Source organism: Saccopteryx bilineata, chromosome 1, assembly GCF_036850765.1.
Source record: "Saccopteryx bilineata isolate mSacBil1 chromosome 1, mSacBil1_pri_phased_curated, whole genome shotgun sequence".
Taxonomy (NCBI): domain Eukaryota; kingdom Metazoa; phylum Chordata; class Mammalia; order Chiroptera; family Emballonuridae; genus Saccopteryx; species Saccopteryx bilineata.
In genome coordinates this window covers 175,245,895-175,267,048 of record NC_089490.1, presented here as the reverse complement: position 1 = coordinate 175,267,048, position 21,154 = coordinate 175,245,895, and the positions used below count along the sequence as shown (strand labels likewise).

The 21,154-nt window shown below is 35.1% G+C and overlaps 1 protein-coding gene across 3 annotated transcripts in view; it reads left to right on the top strand.

Annotated features, from left to right (window-relative positions):
• Window positions 1-21,154, top strand: part of FSTL5 (follistatin like 5) — a 699,550-nt gene that overhangs the window by 625,725 nt on the left and 52,671 nt on the right. For all 3 annotated transcript variants that reach the window (XM_066280005.1, XM_066280011.1, XM_066280003.1), the window contains 3 exons: window positions 5,492-5,641; window positions 13,674-13,781; window positions 19,581-19,705. In XM_066280005.1, coding sequence (XP_066136102.1) covers window positions 5,492-5,641; window positions 13,674-13,781; window positions 19,581-19,705 — 383 coding nt within the window. The remainder of the gene's footprint in view (window positions 1-5,491; window positions 5,642-13,673; window positions 13,782-19,580; window positions 19,706-21,154) is intronic.

The window sequence follows — 21,154 nt, the reverse complement described above, 5'->3', positions numbered from 1 at the left end:
CCTTGTTCCTGATCTTAAGGAGATAGCTTTTAATTTTTGCCCATTGAGTATGATGTTGGCTGTGGGTTTCTCATAGATGGCTTTTATCATGTTGAAGTATATTCCCTGTATTCCTACTTTGCTGAGAGTTTTGATCATAAGTGGATGCTGGATTTTATCAAATGCTTTTTCTGCATCTATTGAAATTATCATGTGGTTTTTCTCCTTTCTTTTGTTTATGTGGTGAATCACATTAATTGATTTATGAATATTGTACCATCCTTGCTTCCCCAGAATGAATCACACTTGATCATGATGTGTGATTTTTTTAATGTGTTGCTGGATCCGGTTTGCTAATATTTTGTTGAGGATTTTAGCATCTAAGTTTATCAGGGATATCGGCCTATAATTTTCTTTCTTTGTGTTGTCTTTGACTGGTTTTTGAATCAGAATTATGCTCACCTCATAAAAGGAGCTTGGAAGTTTTCCTTCCTCTTGAGTTTTTTGAAATAGCTTGAGAAGGATAGGCATTAATTCTTCTTTGAATATTTGGTAGAATTCCCCGTGAAGCGATCCAGCCCAGGGCTTTTGTTTGTTGGGAATTTTTTGATAACTGTTTTGATCTCATTTGTTGTAATCAATCTGTTTAGGTTTTGTGATTCTTCCAGATTGATTTTTGAAAGATTATATGTTTCAAGGAATTTGTCCATTTCACTTAGGTTTTCTAATTTTTTGGCATAGAGTTCTTCATAGTATTTTCTTACAATATTTTGTATTTCTGTTGTGTAGGTTGTTATTTCTGCACTCTCATTTCTAATTTTATTTATTTGAGTCCTCTCTTTTTTTCTTGGTGAGTCTGGTTAAAGGTTCATCAATCTTTTTTACCTTTTCAAAGATTGAGCTCCTAGTTTCATTGATTCTCTGTATTGTTTCTTTAGCCTCTATGTCATTTATTTCCACTCTGATCTTTATTATTTCCTTCCTTCCATTACCTCTGGGTTTTACTTGTTGTTCTTTTTCTAGTTCTTTTAGATGCAGGTTAAGTTGTTTATTGGAGCTTTTTTTAACTTCTCAAAGTATGCCTGTAGTGTTATGAACTTTCTTCTCAGAACTGCTTTTGCTGTGTCCCATAAATTTTTTTTCTTTATTATTATTATTATTAAATTTAATGCAGTGACATTGATAAATCAGGGTACATATGTTGAGAGAAAACATCTCCAGATTATTTTGATATTTGATTGTGCTGTATACCCCTCCCCCAAAGTCAAATTGTCTTCTGTCACCTTCTATCTGGTTTTCTTTGTGCCCCTCCCCTCCCCCACCCCTTCTCTCCTTCCTCGCACCATCCCCCCTCCGCCCACCCCCCACTCCCATTGCCATCACATTCTTATTTATGTCTCTGAGTCCTCATTTTTATGTCCCATCTATGTATGGATTCATATAGTTCTTAGTTTTTTTCTGATTTACTTATTTCACTCCGTATAATGTTATCAAGGTCCATCCATGTTATTGTAAATGATCAGATGTCATCATTTCTTATGGTTGAGTAGTATTCCATAGTATGTATGTGTGTGTATATATATATATATATATATATATATATATATATATATATATATACCAAAGCTTTTAAATCCACTTGTCCTCTGACGGTGTGTCCCATAAATTTTGAGTTGTTGTACGCTCATTATCATTTGTTTCTAGGAATTTTTTTATTTTTTCTTTGATCTCATTGTTAATCTGTTTGTTATTTAATAACATGCTATATTGTTTTCATATGTTTGAGAATTTTTCAATTTTTCTGTTGTGGTTGATTTCTAGTTTCATGCCATTGTAATCAGAGAAAGTGCTTGATATGATTTCAGTCTTCTTAAATTTGTTGAGATCACTTTTGTGCCCTAACATGTGGTCTATCCTAGAGAATATACCATGAGCACTTGAAAAGAATGTATATTCTGCTGCTTTAGGGTGAAAGGTTCTGAAGATATCTATTAAATCCAGTTGTGTCCCTTAAGTCTGCTGTTTGTTAATTTTCTTTCTTGAGGATCTATCTAGTGATGTTAGTGGGGTATTGAAATCCTCTACTATTATAGTATTGCTGTTGATCTCACCCTTTATATCCATCAAAGTCTGCTTTATAAAATTAGGTGCTCCTATATTAGGTGCGTAGATATTTATAATGGTTATATTTTCATGTTGGATTTCTCCCTTTATCATTATGTAGTGACCTTCTTTATCTCTTACTATAGCCTTTGTTTTAAAGTCCATTTTGCCTGATATAAGTATTGCTACCCCAGCTTTTTTTTCATTACCATTTGCATGAAATATTTTTTCCATCCTTTTACCTTACGTCTATGTGCATCTTTTGTTTTAAGGTGTGTCTCTTGTAGACAGCATATGTGTGGGTCCTGTTTTCATATAATGCAGCTACTTTATGTCTTTTGATTGGATCATTTAATCCATTTACATTTAAGGTTATTATTGATATGTAGTTGTTTATTGCCATTTTATTCTTTAAAGCTTTATTCCTCTTTTACTATATATTTTTCCCCTTTTTGTTCTGTTTACAACAGGCCCCTTAACATTTCTTGCAGCATTGGTTTGGTTGTAATGAATTCCTTGGAGTTTTTTTTTGCCTGGAAGCTCTTTATTTCTCCTTCAATTTTAAATGATAGCCTTGCTGGATAAAGATGTCTTGGCTGTAGGCTCTTGTTTTGCATTACTTTGAATATTTCTTGCCATTCTCTTTTGGCCTCGAGTGTTTCTGTTGAGAAGTTGGATTTCATCCTTCTGAGGGCTCCTTTGTAGGTGATAAAAACTTTTTTTCTCTAGCAGCTTTTAATATTTTCTCTTTATCTCTTAGCTTTGGTATTTTATTTATGATGTATCGTGGTGTGGATTTCTTTGGGTTTCTCTCTAATGGAGTTCTCTGTGCTTCTTGAACTTGTGTCACTTTTCCTGCATCAATTTAGGGAACTTTTCAGCTATGATTTCATTGAACAAGGTCTCTATGCCTTGTTCTTTCTCTTCTTCTTCAGGAACCCCTATGATGCAGATGTTGTTTCTCTTTAGGTTGTAACAGATCTCTCTTAGATTTTCCTCAGATTTTTTTTATTCTCTTCTTTTTTCTGCTCTGTTTCCATGTTTTCATTTATCTTGTCTTCTAAATCACTGATTCAATCTACTGCTTTATCCAGCCTATTAATTGTTTTTAGTGTAGTCTTCATTTCTGAGGTAGTATACATTTATATAAAAAGTAATTTAATGTTACACTCTGACATAATTCCTGACAATTTTCCTCATCTGTATGGATTATCTTAATCTTATTTTGCATCTCTTATATTTTACCTTCTCTTTTATTCCATTAAATGTGTAATGCATGCAGAAAACATTCCTCTACAATTTTTATCCACAGAAATAAATATTAAACTATGCAATCTAGAAAAATAAGAGTGTTATTGTAAAACGAGTTCTAATAGACTATAATCAGAAACAATGGCATGAAGTAAAGCAAAGAAAATTCAGGCCGACTGTCAGAAAACTTTTAATGGCTTTGTGAAAATGATTGTGAGTCTAGTCAGGGACATCCTATGGGGACAGCATACAAATAGCTAATAATTCCCTGCAGATCCATTTATTTTACTGTTGAATAGCTTTATAGCAAACAAAGGGGTGGAAATTGCTCCTGGTTCAGCAGTTGTTTGGCTGACAGTTATGTGTCAGGTCACTCACACTTTTTGTGATATTGGCAGGTTTCATTGGTAGCTTTTACACAACAGCAAAGAATTTGTAAACAATTTCCCCACATTCTGAGCCTTTCATCAACTGTAGGTCCCACTTTTTTCTCACCTCTTCAGTCCTCCCAAATACGTATTTTAATAGTGTTTGATTCTCACAAAATAGGTTCTTGTCAAAGATATTTAATATGCTTCTGAGGAAAAATGTTAGCCATGGAAAACAACATGTCAGTGAGTTGATGGATGAAAGTGCTGTACTGTCCATTTCTGGGCACGTGCTGAGGACAGATTTCTGCCTTCTGATTTGTGCTGCCTGCCATGGACCCTACTCGGGATGTCCCCACAGGTAGTCACTTAGAATAACTATGGTACATTGCATGAAATGGAGGTAATTTCATACCTGCAAACCTACCATAAGCATACATTAGACGTTTCATTTTGTGACTTTGTGTGTGCATGTGCGTGTGTGTGTGTGTGTGTGTGTGTGTGAGAGAGAGAGAGAGAGAGAGAGAGAGAGAGAGAGCGCTTACATCCTGGAAGCCTAGAACAATCAATATTGTTTAAAGGACTTTACTGCTGTATATTCCTGGAGTTCTGGATGAATTTGGTATTTACTGGACTGGATCTTAAAAATTAGAAGACTCTCCAGGTTCTCTCTGAAGCAGATCTGAATTTTGGAGAACAAATACAGTAGAACACATACTAAGCTTCTCATTCCAGAGTTCTTGGGTTTTTATATTATCTTTCAAGTTTTATGCCAACAGGAATACCACCTGTTATGTTTGAGCTGCCTGAGAAGGGTTACATTGTTGAGGTGTTTATTTAATAATTAAATTCTAAATGTGCTTTACTGCTGTCAGCATTATCTTCAAATTAAAAGCAATGCTTAGTGGTGTTGATAATAAAAATTGCTGATTTCGTTTTGTGATTATTAAATACAAATGATGAATGAAATCTTGTAAAAAATGAGGTTTCTTATTTGAATCAGAGAAGAGTATTCTAATTTAGCTTAAGAGTTACTATGGGTGCATACAAATCAATAAATTTGATCTCAGTAATCAATAATCCGACCTATATCATTAAACAAATGAAATACATAAACCTGTGTTTATTGTCATATCATCAGTATATAAATATTTATCATTACACATATATTTTATATACAGTTCAACAAATCTCTTCTTAGAGGTTTTTCTAAGTACAAGTACACTGAGAGAATTATGAAACCAATAGATCAGTGAATAAAAGGAAAATCTGAAACAAAAGTAGTGAGCTAAATGACGTCTGTTTTGCTTACAATGTACCTGTCAGTGCAAATCTCAAAGGTTTATATATACCTTCCACTTTCACTTATTGACAAAGAGCAGGAAATGAAGAACTAGAAGGTATATTTTATCTCATTTATGGTCATCCAGTCCACACTGTGCAATATTCAACCAGAAGGCAAGTTATAGGGTAAAGGAGTGGATTAAAAAAGCTTGGGCAGACTAAAGAATTCTTATAAATTTTGGCCTTCATGCCAAATTGAAATTAAGTAACCATTCTGCATCACTACCTAATAGTCCCATTCATTTCTATAAATGTTTAACAAGCTTAAGTATGTTGTTGCACTGTTTTGACTGATTTACCTCATTCTATATTTATATTTATCAATTATTATATTTAACTTTTGATGCTGAAAGTATTATGACATCAATTAATTTTATTCAGAATATGGCCATGCCCACTTCATAACTTAAGATACTCATTTCATTTTTCTATTTTTTAAATTATAGGATGAAGTCTGCCCCAAATCTGAAAGAGATGAAGTTCAGAAATGTGTGTGGGCCTCAGCTGTTAATGTCAAAGACAAGTTCATCTATGTTGCACAGCCAACTTTGGACAGAGTCCTCATTGTGGATGTGCAGTCCCAAAAAGTTGTCCAGGTATGAATGTTTTCTACTTTTGAAAGTAACTAAAAATATTTACTTTAATAGTCTGTACCCAATAACTTGTGCTTTACCATTTGATTTTTTTCATAACTTGTTTCATTACTTAAAAAACATATGCACTGTCTGCAAACAGTCCTCTCATTCTGCTCCTTGAGCCTAGTGAACTAAAGAACTTAAATATCATTTGTTTTCAAATATTTGATTCTGTGAACTCATCATCATGCTAAACATGACCAATTTCAGAAAAATCATTATTACCGTTGTTTATTCTGCACAGAGCAAAGATAGTCCCAGTCAGAGGCCAATTAAGGTATCACTACTTTTCATCCCAGAAACAGTATTATGTCTTTCTCACTTGATTCTTAACAAAGGCTGAGTTAATTAAAGGCTTTACTAGATAATAGTAATTTAGTAGTATTACTATAGAAATAAAATGAGTACTAATATGCATGTAGGTCAAAGACTGAGACAATTATCTCTTACAAATAGTGCTATGGACACGGTTATCAAAAACCATTTTGGTTTGAGCCACCAAGTGCTCATTTCCTGCTCTTTTCCAAAACTTTTCAACTTGGGAAATCTACTTGAACTTAGCTTTACAACAACCAAGGAAGGGCAGTGCAGGATTTGCATCTAGGCAGTGTGGTTCCAATGTCTGGGCTCTTGACTATTAAGAACTATGGCTTTTCAGTTCCAAGGAAACAAATTTAAAATAGCTTTATGAGGTATGGATAAATAGAAGTAACAAATGTGATGTCGGAGGCACATGCGGAGGCCAAGAAAGAGCTTCACCCAGTGGCAGAGTCTAGGTTCTTGTCCCTGCAACAAGAAAGAATTCAAGAATGAGACAGATTCAGTAGAGTTTTATTAAAGTGAAAGTACAACAGTTAAGAGAGGGTGGGAAGACTCCAGAAGTGAGTCACCGCCCTCCATAGGTTTTGGGTGATAGGCTTATATTTTGGGCTAGTGGAGAGGAATTGACGAAAGAGTGGATCTGGGCAGAGTTGACGTGGGACAGGTGAGGTACTGCCTCCCAACAGGAGGGTGAGCTTTTGTTCTTATCTGGTCCTTTCTGGAAGTGTCATGGCATCAGTGCATGATGGGTACTGGTCCATCTGCAATGCTAATAATATTATAATAACATTATAATTAGCTATAGATCAGCTTTGCTCCTGGTGTGTGTTCCAACTGGCTAGAACTGATTCTTCTTTATCTCTGCTGTTTCTTTTGTAGGCCATTTCCTCTTTTTTATTTCCATGATTTTTAGAGAGAGAGGATGGAGGAATAGAGAGAGTGAGAAGCATCAACTTTTGAATTTGTTGTTCTACTTATTCGTGCTGTCAATTGTTATCTCTTGTGTGTTCCCTGTCTGAGGCTTGAACCCACAACCTCAGCATGTGTAACAACGTGCTAACCAACTGAGCTATCCAGCCAGGGCCACCTGTTTCCTATTGCAAGCCTGTTTCCATAGAGAAGGGGAGAGAGGAGGGACCCGGTATTCTAATCTAGCTAGACATACAATGTCATTTCAATCTGAAGCTTTTAAAGTAAAAGGTTACAATTTTTAAATGGAATCTCCAGCCTGGGAATCTCAGCATCAAATGGCTATTGCTTTTCTCATTATTAAAATTGTTGTAAGAATGTCATACAGGTGATGTTTTGCTCTATAGATGATTAACTAGTAAGCAACTGACCTCATTTTGTCTTCTGTGGAGCAAAATCAGGTTCTGCTTGGATGCAGAAGAGGCTTATTGTGACACCTCAGGAGTATTCTTAAGTGTCATCAGCAGTCTCCTCCAGCCATTAGCATGTTATCTTGAGAATCTACATCATTAGTTTAAATTAGGTTCACTTAATTAGCCAGCTGGTACTCTCCTTGTCGGCCTGATAAACAAGCTGTGCCACACTGTTCCTTTCTGTCAAGATTAAACCCCTAGTCTGTGTATCTGCTGCTACTCCCAGTATTTCACCCTTACAATATAAGCCACCTTTTAGGAGCTGACACAATGGGTCCGTGACCAGCGGAGCAGGCATTTTAGATTTTTTGTATTTGTTGCATCCCCTCAAGAAATATTGATGAATTTGTGTGCCTGCAGTTATGTTGGGATTTTGAAGCATTTAAGGTTTACAGATCAAATCAACAAAGAGAAACCCACACAGTGTAAGTAAATTGTAGCCTTTAACAATGTTGTAACATATTAAAGAAAAATATTTCTAGCAATATATTTATAAAGTTGCAATGAATAAAAAACTTTATTATTACATTATATAGCATATTTTAAACATTTTTACAAAGCAATAGGATAAGAAATTAATTCATTGTGATAACACTCTGAAAAAGGTACTCTCACATGGATGATTAAGGAACACAGAATCTAGGATGTAAATATTTAGATCATTACTATTCATGAATTATAATAATAAGCTATTGAGTTATTTGAAAGATATTTATGAAAATGATTAATACATTAATAAATTTTTGGATAAAAGATTGTGGCTTAATTATCTGAATGTCACTAGGCCAGGCATAGTCTGCTCTGTGTACAGTGTATCGTTTATGATATGGAAGAGAAATTTCCAAATTATAGTATCAGAACCTTTGATTTAAACAGTCTTACAGAATTATCTAATAAGTCAAAGCTGATCTTTTTTGTTTTATTTTGGTGAGCATTCAAATCACCTGCTATAAATAATTCTTATTCCCATTGGCTTCTCAAGGCAAAGTTTGAAAACAATTATTTTAGCAAAATAATGTTGGTAATCAAATGCAAATGTATACTAAGTAACAAATGAACTTTCTAGGTAGGTTAATTTTGAGGTGAAAGATGAGCATATAGAGAATGCCGTTTCCCCCTGAGACATTGGGAAGGGAATTCTACGATGTCATTCATAGTTCCTTTTATCTTAAAAAATCATGTTGCAGTGAAACATCTTTAATATATGAACTGATGTTGAAGGCCTGGATTCTTCTGGCACGTTGGGTGTTGACCTAACACATAGTGGACAGGAGGGTGTCTTGAAAGTGGGAGTTTTACAGATAGGGAGAAATTATCTTTACTTTTATCTGTACAAAGGGGATAACAAAAGTGCATACCCCTACAAAAAGATGGTTGTGACCATTAAATGAAAATAATTTTTATTTGTAAAATATTTAGAAAAAGGATGTGATCAGATAAACTTGGGGTAAAATATAATTGTTTTTATTAAACAAAATAATAATGATGCTCTTAATAGTAAGCTTTGGTATTGTCAATTTTTCAATTTGCTTTTTCCAAATAACTAGATTTAGAGGTTCATTAATCATATACTATGTACTACTATTTACAAGATGTTGTTCTTAGAACGCAGGAAATATCATTGACTTAAATGCAAAAAGCTTGCTTTATTGTAGTCTAGAATCAATTGCATAGAGACAAACAATGAAAAATAAGAATACTGAAATGCAAATTAAATTATCTGTAAGGTGGTCGTTTTTATTGAAAAAGGTAAAATGGTCAAGATAGGTGACGGAAAAGCTAAGGATGAGGGGAAGCACACAAAAGGAAGGCTGCTTACAGTATGGAATAGGATGGTCAGACTGGCTCCCCAAAGGTGCCTTTTGAGGGCAGCAGGTGTTGAGGAGGCTGAAGTTGAACTATCTGGAAAGACCATTTCCATGACAAGCCCTCTACATGGTGTACGTACGTGCAGCTCCTTGGATAAATGGCCAGGAGGCTAAGAGCATCTGGATTGGAGAATCAAAGGAAGAATAGTGGGTGAGGGCATTTAAGAAAAAAAAACAAAAACAAAAACTGTGGAGTGACAAGTCAGGTCATGCCTGGCTGTTATTATAAAGACTTTTAGGTTTTATTTTGAGTGACATACGCAGACACTATAGTGTTTTGAACAGATTAGTGCCATGATCTGTCTAATGCTTACCAAAAATAAACAAATAAATAAATAAATAAATCTGACAGATGTGTTGTTGAGAAAGTCGAGGAGTATAAAGTTGGAAGTTAGACATCACCTGATGAGCTTAGAGATGCTAGAGGCTCCCTGGTGGTGGCAGCAGGGGTGTTGCTAGAAGGAGGTTATTGCTTCGAAGGCAGACCCACCCACTCATGTTTCCTGAGCACGTGGGGTGGGGCAGGATGAGGACACTCAGGATAATAGAATCTTTGCAATCCTTTTCCTAAAATGTTTCATAAACCATTTTAACTCCTTCATAACACTGAGACATACAGGCTTAATTGTGAAAAGAAACCTCTCTTTTAAAAAATGTCAAAAATGCTGCCTCTCTCCTTTACAAAAGCTAATGGTTTCAATTTTCTGAACATTTAGAGTAATTTCCAGAGCATGCTAGCAGGCATTTTTTAAAACCCTACGTATCTAATTTATCCCTTTCAAAAGTGGATGATGTAAGTAGGAAAAATATCTGGAGTTTTTTTTGGCTGAAAGTTGGGTTATAGCAAAATTAGTGTGAAGAATTTTGTTTAGAAATATTTTTGTCGTTGTTATATGATTTTGTTGCTGAAAACCTTATAAATGTTCTTTCTCTCTGTAAAATGTGTTAGACCTACACACTTGAAACTTGTAAAAGATTTTTCCCAAGACTTAAACAGTTTCCAAATTAAATAAGTTAGATGTACTTTTCTCCATTTTGAGCTGCCTATTTTTTCAATTCTGGTGTGCTTTTATAACTGAACACCAAGATAAACTGAATTCTGTACCAAACCTTTGAAATGCTGAAGCACAAAATGTTCAAAATATTTGGAGATCACTGAACAGACATTTTTTTAAATTCTGAAGTCATTTTGAAAATTGATTGATAGTTTTCGCTTTCAAATACATATATCTTACTTTACTTGAAAGCTATTAATCATGAACTGCTTCTGAAGCTCCTGGAACATTTTTTCATAAGTTAACTTTAAAAAATAGTGTCTGTTCCTATTTATAAAAATATTCATACTTTAAGTCTTAGTTAAATAGCATCACCACTTCTTCTTATTCCTCACCCTGGATTGTACTTTTTCCTCTGAGATTTCATGGCATTTGTCCTTCCTTGTTATTTTGTGACATGCAGCAAGTTATTTTAGTTCTTTCACACAGTAGCCTATAAATTTGTCAAGGACAAAGACTGTTTATTTACTTTCTCTTCTCGGTCTTACTTTTATCATTTGCTCAGTCAGGGTATTACATCTCTAACTTTGAAATGCTATGATGCTAACTGTTGTGAAGGTATCTCTAGGTCAATTAATTTTTTTAAAAGATTTTATTTATTTATTATAGAGAGGGGAGAGAAAGAGAGAGAGAGAGAGAGAGAGAGAGAGAGAGAGAGAGAAGGGGGGAGGAGCAGAAAGCATCAACTCCCATATGTGCCTTGACCAGGCAAGCCCAGGGTTTTGAACTGGCAACCTCAGTGTTTCCAGGTTGACGCTTTATCCACTGTGCCACCACAGGTCAGGCTCAATTAATTTTTCTAGTAGTAGTAGTAGTAGTACTTCCACAGTGCTTATTATTACCAGGCACACCCCTTACTACCTCACCTAGTCTTCACAGCAACTTTTGCAAGTTGCTATTATTGCTGTCTTCATTGTATTTTAGAAGAAACTAAGCCACAAGAAAGTTTTGTAACTTTCTAAAGTATAAGTGATTTTTGTTTCTTTATTTGTTTTGAGTGAATGCTAAGATTTGAAGTCAGCTTTGGAGTGCCTACTCATAAGCATGGTGATTCTCCACTAAACTGTATTGCTTATACAGAGGATAGTGCCTTTATTTGAGCCCATGGGTTTCTTTTCATCTTCCAAAGAGAAAAAAAAAAAGAACATTTCTTATTGGTGAGACATAAATAAGAAGGTGACATGGCCACCTACTGTCAGCAATTAAACTATTAACTAGGAGGGATGGTCTTCTATGTGCAAAGAGGTTACCACACTGGGAAGGAACACAGACTATCAAATCCCAGCCCTGCAGATCACTGACTAGATGACTACTGGTAAGACAAAGTTTCAGTTTCTGTATTCTATTTTAAAATATTTTCATATAACTTGTGAACTGTGACATGCCCATATTAGACAATGCTTATGAAAGGGCCTGGTGAAAAGATAAGAACCTTATGAGAGATAGGAAACTATATTAAAATTGTTTCCTAATATTCAAATGTATTTAAAGATTTTGTTATTTTTATAAGTGGGTCTGAACAATTGAATGACAATGAAGTCTTTATTATTGTGTTTCTTTTTGTATTGAACTATTTATCTTTAATATTTTAAAGATCTGAAGGTTACTCTATTTTAAGCCACATACAAAATAGGCTGGCCATTTTACTCATACATAGCTCAAGTGTAACATGTTAAGGGGAAAATATAAAAACATCAAAGAAATCTTACTGCTTTGTTGTTGTGTAATAATCAGTGATGGCTTTTTTCCTACATGTGCATTGAAATTGCCAATCAGCACATGAAGAATTTACATGAAACATTTGACATGCATTTGAGCACAATTAAAATACCAGACTAACTATTCCTTAAGGAATAAAGTCATTAATTATTTCAAATAACATTAAGCCTGAGGATAGTTAGTCTAAGTCTGTGTAGCAACTTAAGGTTATAATCAAGAATTCAGTCTCCTTTTATTTTTCTCTGGCTGAATCCTCAAAGTGTTGACTTCTCCTTCTTCACTTCACTGTTTTATGGCCTCAAAGTGACTTTGGATATTCAGGCTTAAGTGTCTCACAGGACAACTTGAAAACCAGAAGAAAGAGAAAGGGCGGTGCAAGGAAGGCTCTCCTGTTTTTGTCTCTTTTGATGGAAATGCAATATCATTCTTGGAAATCATCTATCATGCTAATCTTTATAAACTAGAATGTGCTATGCAACCATCTCCAGCTTCTGGAGAGGCTGGGAAACTGTTTGTCAAAGCAAAGTGGGGTTAGTCATTGCTCAAATCTCTGGTGCTTACCATCCCTGAGAACACTGCTGCTCATCTAATGTATACATAAACAACATCCTGGCTCTGGTATCCAGGAAGAAAGAAATGGGGATACTGACGCAAAGATACTTAAACAGATATTTTCAGAAATCTAAAAATTACTTCAGCATTCTAAAAATATAGATACAATGCAGGGCAAGGTTTTAGAAAAATAATACTTTAGCAAGACCAAATTGCCAACATGTTAGATATCCATATGTTCAACCACAACAGTAATTTACCTCAAGCTAAATCCACTGAGAAAAGGATTATATTACAAACCAGCACTTGGGAAATTCTCCATGGATAGTAGTCAACAGAGCTTTGGAAAGAAATGATTTCAATATTGAATAAAAGCTGTTTTATTGAATATAGTTTATTTTATGTTATAAAATTTATATATGCTACTACAAGAAATTATTTGAAAAGGGGGTTAGCTTGTAATATAAATAGCAGAAACTAAGGTGAGTGAACTAACTGCCTGAAAGCAATTTGTTTTTTGGAAGTTTTATTTTAAGTGAATACTAAATATATATTATAAATATTAGCAGGAAAACACATTTACCATAGCATGTATGCTACCAAAAAAAAAAAAAAATGCTTCTTCTCATGTCTATGGTTTTAGATTTCTCATTAAGGAAACTAAATTAGGTAATCTGTTACTAGAGTTACAGCCATATATCATATCATTTGCATCTTTGCATTATAGATAGTCTAGTCTCATACCAGCTTTGGGATGAAAATACTAAAGTATAAACTTAGTTCTCACTTGTATTTAATAAATGATTAAAGTTCACATTTTAATCACTTATATCTTGAGTTTTTAAATAGCTTCTCCATGACACACAATTTCACAGGCAACGAATGAACATAAGACTTTATAGAAGGCTGCAAAAGCATGTTTAGTAAAGTATCACATTTCCAAGTTAACCAAGTAAAAGTTTAGAAAATTAGAAATTGGCAATATAAATTTTTAACCTGACATCTAAACTCTTGGATTCTTCTATAATTGCTGGCCAAGTTATAAACTAATGTTTAGTCTGAAAACATTTTGTTTTCCACCTCCTGTTCACTACAGGCAGTAAGCACAGACCCTGTTCCAGTTAAGTTACACTACGACAAGTCACACGATCAGGTCTGGGTGCTAAGCTGGGGGACAATGGAAAAGACATCTCCGACACTACAGGTAAGTCCATCTCAGGACATCTGAGCAAATAAGGAGCTTTAAACCTTTAACTACCTCATTGAATATTTATCACCGTTAAACAATGATATTCTTCCATCTGAGAACTATAATCACATCCAGATCTGCACAGAAAAAGGTAAAAGAAAGTTGATTCTCAGTAATTTCTTTTTTGGATTGAATAATACTGTAGGTCATAGTTATCAAAAATTGGATGTATATGCTCAAAGAATAACCTCTACAATAAAGCCACTGTTTGGAAAAAGCAAAAACAAAACTAAAAAGTCAAAATTTACCTTTTAACAACTCTCCTTGCAATTTTCATAAGAGTTTACCTTTCAACAAGTCTCCCTGCAATTTTCATAACAATTTTCTTATTTCCATTTTTCTTTCTTTTTTTTCCTTTTCATTTTTCTGAAGCTGGAAACAGGGAGAGACAGTCAGACAGACTCCCGCATGCGCCCGACCGGGATCCACCCGGCACGCCCACCAGGGGTGACGCTCTGCCCAACAGGGGGCGATGCTCTGCCCATCCTGGGCGTCGCCATGTTGCGACCAGAGCCACTCTAGCGCCTGAGGCAGAGGCCACAGAGCCATCACCAGCGCCCGGGCCATCTTTGCTCCAATGGAGCCTTGGCTGCGGGAGGGGACGAGAGAGAGAGAGAGAGAGAGAGAGGAGGGGCGGCGGGGTGGAGAAGCAAATGGGCGCTTCTCCTGTGTGCCCTGGCCGGGAATCGAACCCGGGTCCTCCGCACGCTAGACCGATGCTCTACCGCTGAGCCAACCGGCCAGGGCTCCATTTTTCTTTCATTTTGTAGGGTGGGATACATGAAATAAAGACCAGGAGAGGTAAACATGGTCTCAAAGAAGATCTCTGTTTTTCTCCAAATAGACAGAATTTTTCTATATGAGCCAGGCTCATTTCTAATTGAGAAATATGTAGTGTAATTGCAGAAAACTTGCCTCTGTCTTAAAGTTGTTTACGTGAGAACTTGACAGATATATTAAAAATTTAGTAGACACTTTAACAATGAGTTTTTGGCATAGTCTTTAGATTTTTGGAATTATAATTTTAAGAGGAAACAGAGAGAGAATGGGAAGGAATGTTTGTCCCTGAAACTGTGATTCATCTATTTCTCAATCCACTTTAAGATTATAGTTCTGCCTTGTATATGTCTCTTCTTACATAGTCCTAAATGCATAACCTTTAGCTAATTTTCAATAACTCCGTTGAATACAATGTTATTTTTAATCAATCATCACTACCAATACTTTTAATATTTTTAAAGCATTTTTAGTATTATAGTATTGACCTTACAAAGATTGAGTCTATTGAAATGAAATATTTCAAAGTAACTATTGAAATTAATGGTTTATATTTCACTAGAAATATGTGTCATTTGAAACATCTATAATATGATATAGTATTTCAGTTATCAATTGTTACAAAGCAAACCACTTCAAAACTTGAGATCTTCAAATTGAAGGATGATTTAGCTCTCACAGATTCCATGGCTTGGCAACCTGGGTATTTCTGCAGGCGGAATCAGGGAGCACTCACATGGCTGCAATCGTTTGATAACAAGAGCCAGAAGGTCTTAAATGGCCCCACATGTGTCACATGGTGTGGTGCTTAGTTGAGTGCTTTGTGTCTCTTGCATGTGCCTGCTCATCTGTTAGATTGGCATCTTCACCGTATCGTGGTACCAGGTTTCAAAACAGTGGAAGTCGCAAAGTCGGTTACAATCTGGGCTCCAGGATTTCCATAAGTAAATTCCCCCACAACCTATTGATGGAAACAAGTTACAATGCCTACGTAAATTCAGGAGGATGGAGTAATAAAGATGATCTCTTAGTGGAAGGAACACAGTCTTTGTTGTTAGAGTGATCCATTACAATATAGTCATAGCCTCTAATCATTTGGTATTTTGTACTTAAATATAATCTTGACAAGATAAATAAAACAGGTATAATTTTTAAAAATGAACAAAACTTTAAGCCAGCATCTTTAATATCATACAGAAAAGGAAGAAAAGCTTTGTAGAGGTGATAAGTAACTTTCCTCATATTATCTAGCCATCTAAAAATGGATTCTTTTTCTCTGAATTAAATATATATATATATATATATATATATATATATATATATATATATATATTTATAAGATTTAGTGAATTTTAGAAAAATATTTTCTGGGTGTGAGTGACATACCAAATATATAAAGTAAAATTTAGGAATAGAGAAATACTCTTAAAATAGTATATACGAGAAGATTTATTTACATGAAGGATGTGATTTGTGTGTGCATATACACATGGATATATATGTAAATGATAGATGACAGACAGATACAGGGTCCATGGTCAGAGACTAGACCATTTCTTACCTGAAGGACATGTTAGTGCCGGTGCTGTTGCCCTGACCCCCATAGGGTGATGTGGTGAGATGAATGTTACCCTGTCTGTGCAACATAGTTGTACTACAGGCAAAAGCACCCTGAAAATGTCTCCCTACATTTTTTTAGGTTGCTAGCCCATCAGCCCATCAGCCCATCCTCCCCTCTGAGAGATAGAGATTATTACTCTGGAATACACACAAATCTCGCCTGTGAAAGGAGGGACAGTTCAGTAGCCTGGAATGGCAGTAATTGACTCAAAGACCTTAGTCTCTAAATCTCTCAGGAGCAAAACACCAGCTCTGGCTTCCAAGGCATTTTCACTATGCCATCGTGCTTTAATCAAATTTGCCAGTGCCCTTTGCTCAGCATGACCTGACTGCACAAATGTCAAAACACTCATGGATAATTATCTCCCAATGGATTTCTCAGGAAACATCCCCAATGAAAATGAGATTGAAGATGCGTTTGAAAATGGGAACACTTTTCCTTTGGAGAAAGCAAATTCACCCAGTGAAAAACATGGGTGCCCTCTCACTTTTGCTAAAGCGTCTCTGTGCCTCAGTATTAAAAGGTTAGATTGGAGAGAGAGATCGATGCTAGAATGTAAAGGCTAGAAGGTAACTATTTTGCCCTAGTGCTATATATCTTATAATGGTAGCCACTGACTCTTGAAGGAGTAAAAGCATTTTATCAAGGTTCAGAAAGTTCCACCCATATTCCTTATTTGTGTTCTTTCAATTATAAGTAAATCTTTGCCAATTATGAAAGCAAAACATATTATATTCTGTGATTTTTATAACAAACTAATAAAAACCCTAAAACTGTAATTTTAGTTAGGTAAAACAGTGATTTTTCCAATTAGTGTTCTCAAATGAATTTTCAAAGATTTACCATAGTTTATTTTTTCTTTTTAAAAAACATCATCACAGTGAATTCTGTCTTCACTTTGCAGCAGAAGGCTGAAAGACTAAAAGAAGGTACAATGGTTATCCCAAGTTCCCACATGGATCATTAAGGGTAGACTCACTAACCAAGCCCAGATTTTCTGATCCCAAGCTTTGTACTAGAAAGTTGTGAGTAAATCAAGCCCCAAGTTACCCCTATAATCAGAGGGTGGACCTTAAGGATAGGACTGCATTTATGTGTATCTCTGAGGGACCCCTGGGCCTCTGCAGAAAAGTGTAATGTGATTAGTCAGATCAAGTATGAGAAAAAAAAACCCATCATAACTGATAAAAAATTTTAAATGCTATTCTAAAATCAGTACAGTTTTACAATTTCTATGCAATATATTTTCAAATGCACACACTTAGAGAGGAAAACATTCCCAGGAAACAACTTGGAATAAAGTCTTTAGATTTTGCAATTGATCAGGAAGTAGGCCATGACTGGGGGAGGGGCGGGGGGGATAACATTGGGAGCTTGTGGCTCTGGGTCAGTGGAAGGCATCACACACACGTAAAGAGACCAATGGCAGGATGCCTTTAGGAATGAGCCAGGGGTTGTTGAAAGATAGGGTCTATCGATCAAGGTGCATCAGATCAATTGGTGCGTCCTTGCTTTGAGTCAGGTCAGTCCTGAACTTGCTTGGCAATCCATCACTTCCTGCTCAATTCCAGCAGTGAGAGGCCCCAAACCACCAGGGAACAAAGTCCAGGTAGAGGGGAACAGGGCAGTGCTGTTGTGGGGGTTTTTTTTATAAGCTAACTATGCCAAGCACATAAGTGATGATCAGTTAATATTCCTTCAGTGGCATAAATGTTTGTAACAGTAAGTTTAGGAAGGCTGGGATACAATGCACACATTATAGTGTTGTTTAATTATTAAATTCTGTGATACCTGTAAATGACTTAGAACACATATTGACACCCAGCAGGCTCTCAGAAAGTATTGTTGTTGCTGTGGTTAGTCTAAGTTGTATTAATTTAGAATACAAGTATATGCATTTTGAGAGCTAAGCACTTCTATACAATCCAATGAGAAGAAAATTTGGAGATTTCCTTCCCTATTACTCTGTTGATCTTTATGAATGGTTACAGCCCAGTGCTGACTTTCTCACTGATATTTATTAACAGAATAGGTATAGTGACTTTAAGAGGAGCCATATGATTAGTTCTGGCAAATGAGGTATGCTACCTATGGACATATTCCAGGTGGTCAGAGGCTCCTTCAGCATGGAATTCTGAATGACAGCCGTAGATAGCCTGCCAAACGCTCAGGGAAAATGACACGTGTCAAACAAAATCTTTATGTCTTAAGCCACTAAAACTCAAAGTTTTGTTTCCTGTTGTTGTTTTTCTTTAACAGTAACATAACTGAGCTTATCCTGACTTATAACTAACTTATTAATACTGAACATTGGCAATTTTCAGTGAAACTCAATGAAAATATACTCACTTAAAAGATAATGAACCTTTCAGGGGAAAAAAAAAACTCCTAAAAATAAAAATGCTATTTGCTTCTGTTATAAAAAAACAAAGGAAGACACCCAGTAAAAGAAGGGAAGTCTGTTTGTCTTGGAGGGTCAGTCAGTACTTAGGAACTTTGATTTGGGGCCGTACGTGGAAAGGATTTAAAGGGGAGAAGGAACAGGAATGTCCTTTAAAAAGCTAACAGCACTCTGCTTATGCAGCAAAGAGAGTAGAAAAAAATGTGGAGGTATGAGAAACTGAAAAAATAACTGATAGAATTAGGTACATAATGGGGTATGAGAAATAAAAGAGTTTAAATGTAGTTATCCTTTCTTTAATGGATTACAAAAGTTTTCTGTTAACCCATTAATGATGAATCACTGGAAAGAAGAAACCTCTGATTAAAACTTACTTAAATCTGTTATTTTCAATGTCTAGGAAGAAAGGATTTTAAAATAAGATTTTATCTATTCTAGAATTTCTAAGATCTAGTCTATTTCATACGATTTTTGTTTTGTTTTGTTTTGTAGTTTTCTGTGCTATACTTCCCTTTCTGTTCTACAGGAGGGGCAGTTGTTTGTACGTCAATTAATCTTCACAAAATGTTTTAGGAAAAAGAAATGAAAGAAAGCTACCATTCTCTTTACATCTGTGTGCTTGCTTTTATTTTTCTCATTATACCAAAGTTAAAAATGTTATAATACAGTCGATTACATGTGTATTTTATATTTTAGAAAGGAACTGTCCAAGACAAACTGATTTCTTTTTTAAAATTTTTTGGTAGACACAGAAGTTTATACATTGAAAATAAGTAATTACAGAATTTCAGTTTTCTTAATAATAATTTCAGTTTGCTTAACTGTCACCCTGATTTTGAGGGTGGAAATAAACAGTTTGTGCCAGGAATTTTTTTCTTCTTCTCCAAGTTAAAGAAAGTGGGTACTATTAAGGGGAATTCATCGCCAAGATCTAAACAGGGTGTGTTCCGTGTAGGTCATAACCATGGCCAGTGGGAACGTGCCGCACCACTCCATCCACACCCAGCCAGTGGGGAAACAGTTTGACCGAGTGGATGATTTCTTCATTCCCACTACAACTCTCCTCATCACCCACATGAGGTAAGTGCTGAAATGAGCGATCAGCTTTAGATGTCTCTCTGATCTTGACAGAGAGCCACGAGAAACTATACCAAACATTTCAATTACCCAACAAAGACACACAGAAGTGCACAGGAGTCAGTTTTGTCTGAAATGCGTAATGAACTTTTATTTATCAACATGAGTGATTAATTTCCTGTCATATATTTCTTCATAAGCCTAATAGAGAAGTGAATTTATAAAGATAAAATTGCCTTTTTAATCAACTGTATAGTTAGTATTTTGCCAATACTCACTAGAGTCTTTTTATAAGGCTTTTGCAAATACTGACATTTGAACTTGACATAAGAAAAGATCCCTCTCAGAAATCTATTTAATACATTGCTATAACATTCTTGCATCACTTTTGCCCACTTAGAAATTAATATAATTTTTTTGGAAATATAGTTAGGTTGAAATAAAATGTTTGAGGTCTGCACTTTGAGAAAGCATGTGGTTGGCATGTTCTATCTCTATATATTTACAAGAGGTAAAAGGTAGTAATTTCTAGTGACATCACTTGAAAGTTTTATAGAAGCCATTTAAATGCTAAAAGGGGGAGACTTTGGAAATATCACAAATTCTGGTGTTATGTATCATAATAATGTATTGAAAAATTTTAAAGTATTGCTTAACAGTGTTAGTGAATCTGAACCAAACTAATATTTTGTTCTGTTTCTTAAGTGAATTCTGATGAGTGAGGACTGCCCTAAATATATGTCATTATTTGATTCTTGTGTATATTTAGTTCTCTGTATTAAATTAAAAAATATTTCACCTAAAAATTGGAGGTGTAAGAATTCTAAAAGTGTATAAAATTCAACTTGCAAAAATAAAAAGAAAGATTAATAAATCAGAATTATGGCTCACAGTCAAAACTTGATCTAGGACAGGTTTTTGTGTGGCCAAGTATGTGTTTTCAAAGAGCTTAATATATTTCTCAAGTTGACCATTATTTTCAGAATCCTTATTATGTGCTCAGTAATTAAGTCGTTAAAAAACATAAAGTTCTCCTGACTTGTGGTGGCGCAGTGAATAAAGTATTGACCTTCAATGCTGAGGTTGCTGGTTCAATACCCCAGGCTTGCCTGGTCAAGGCACGTATAAGAAGCAACTACTATGAGTGGATGCTTCCCACTCCTCCCCCCACCCCACTCCGGCCTTTCTTTCTCTCTCTCTCTCTCTTGCCTCTCTCTAAAATTAATAAATAAAATCTTTTAAAAAAATCACAATTATTACATGTTTATATGGAAAATAAATAGAACTGAAATGTATATTATTTGCATCAAAGTAATTTTTAAGGTCTGGCTGCAAACACTATAATAGTTCAGAAACAAAAGAAATCAGCATATGAACTAAAAATAGTACCACTTGAATGTTACCTAAGAAAATATGTTTTTATACTTATTTGACAAAGATAAAATTTTATTT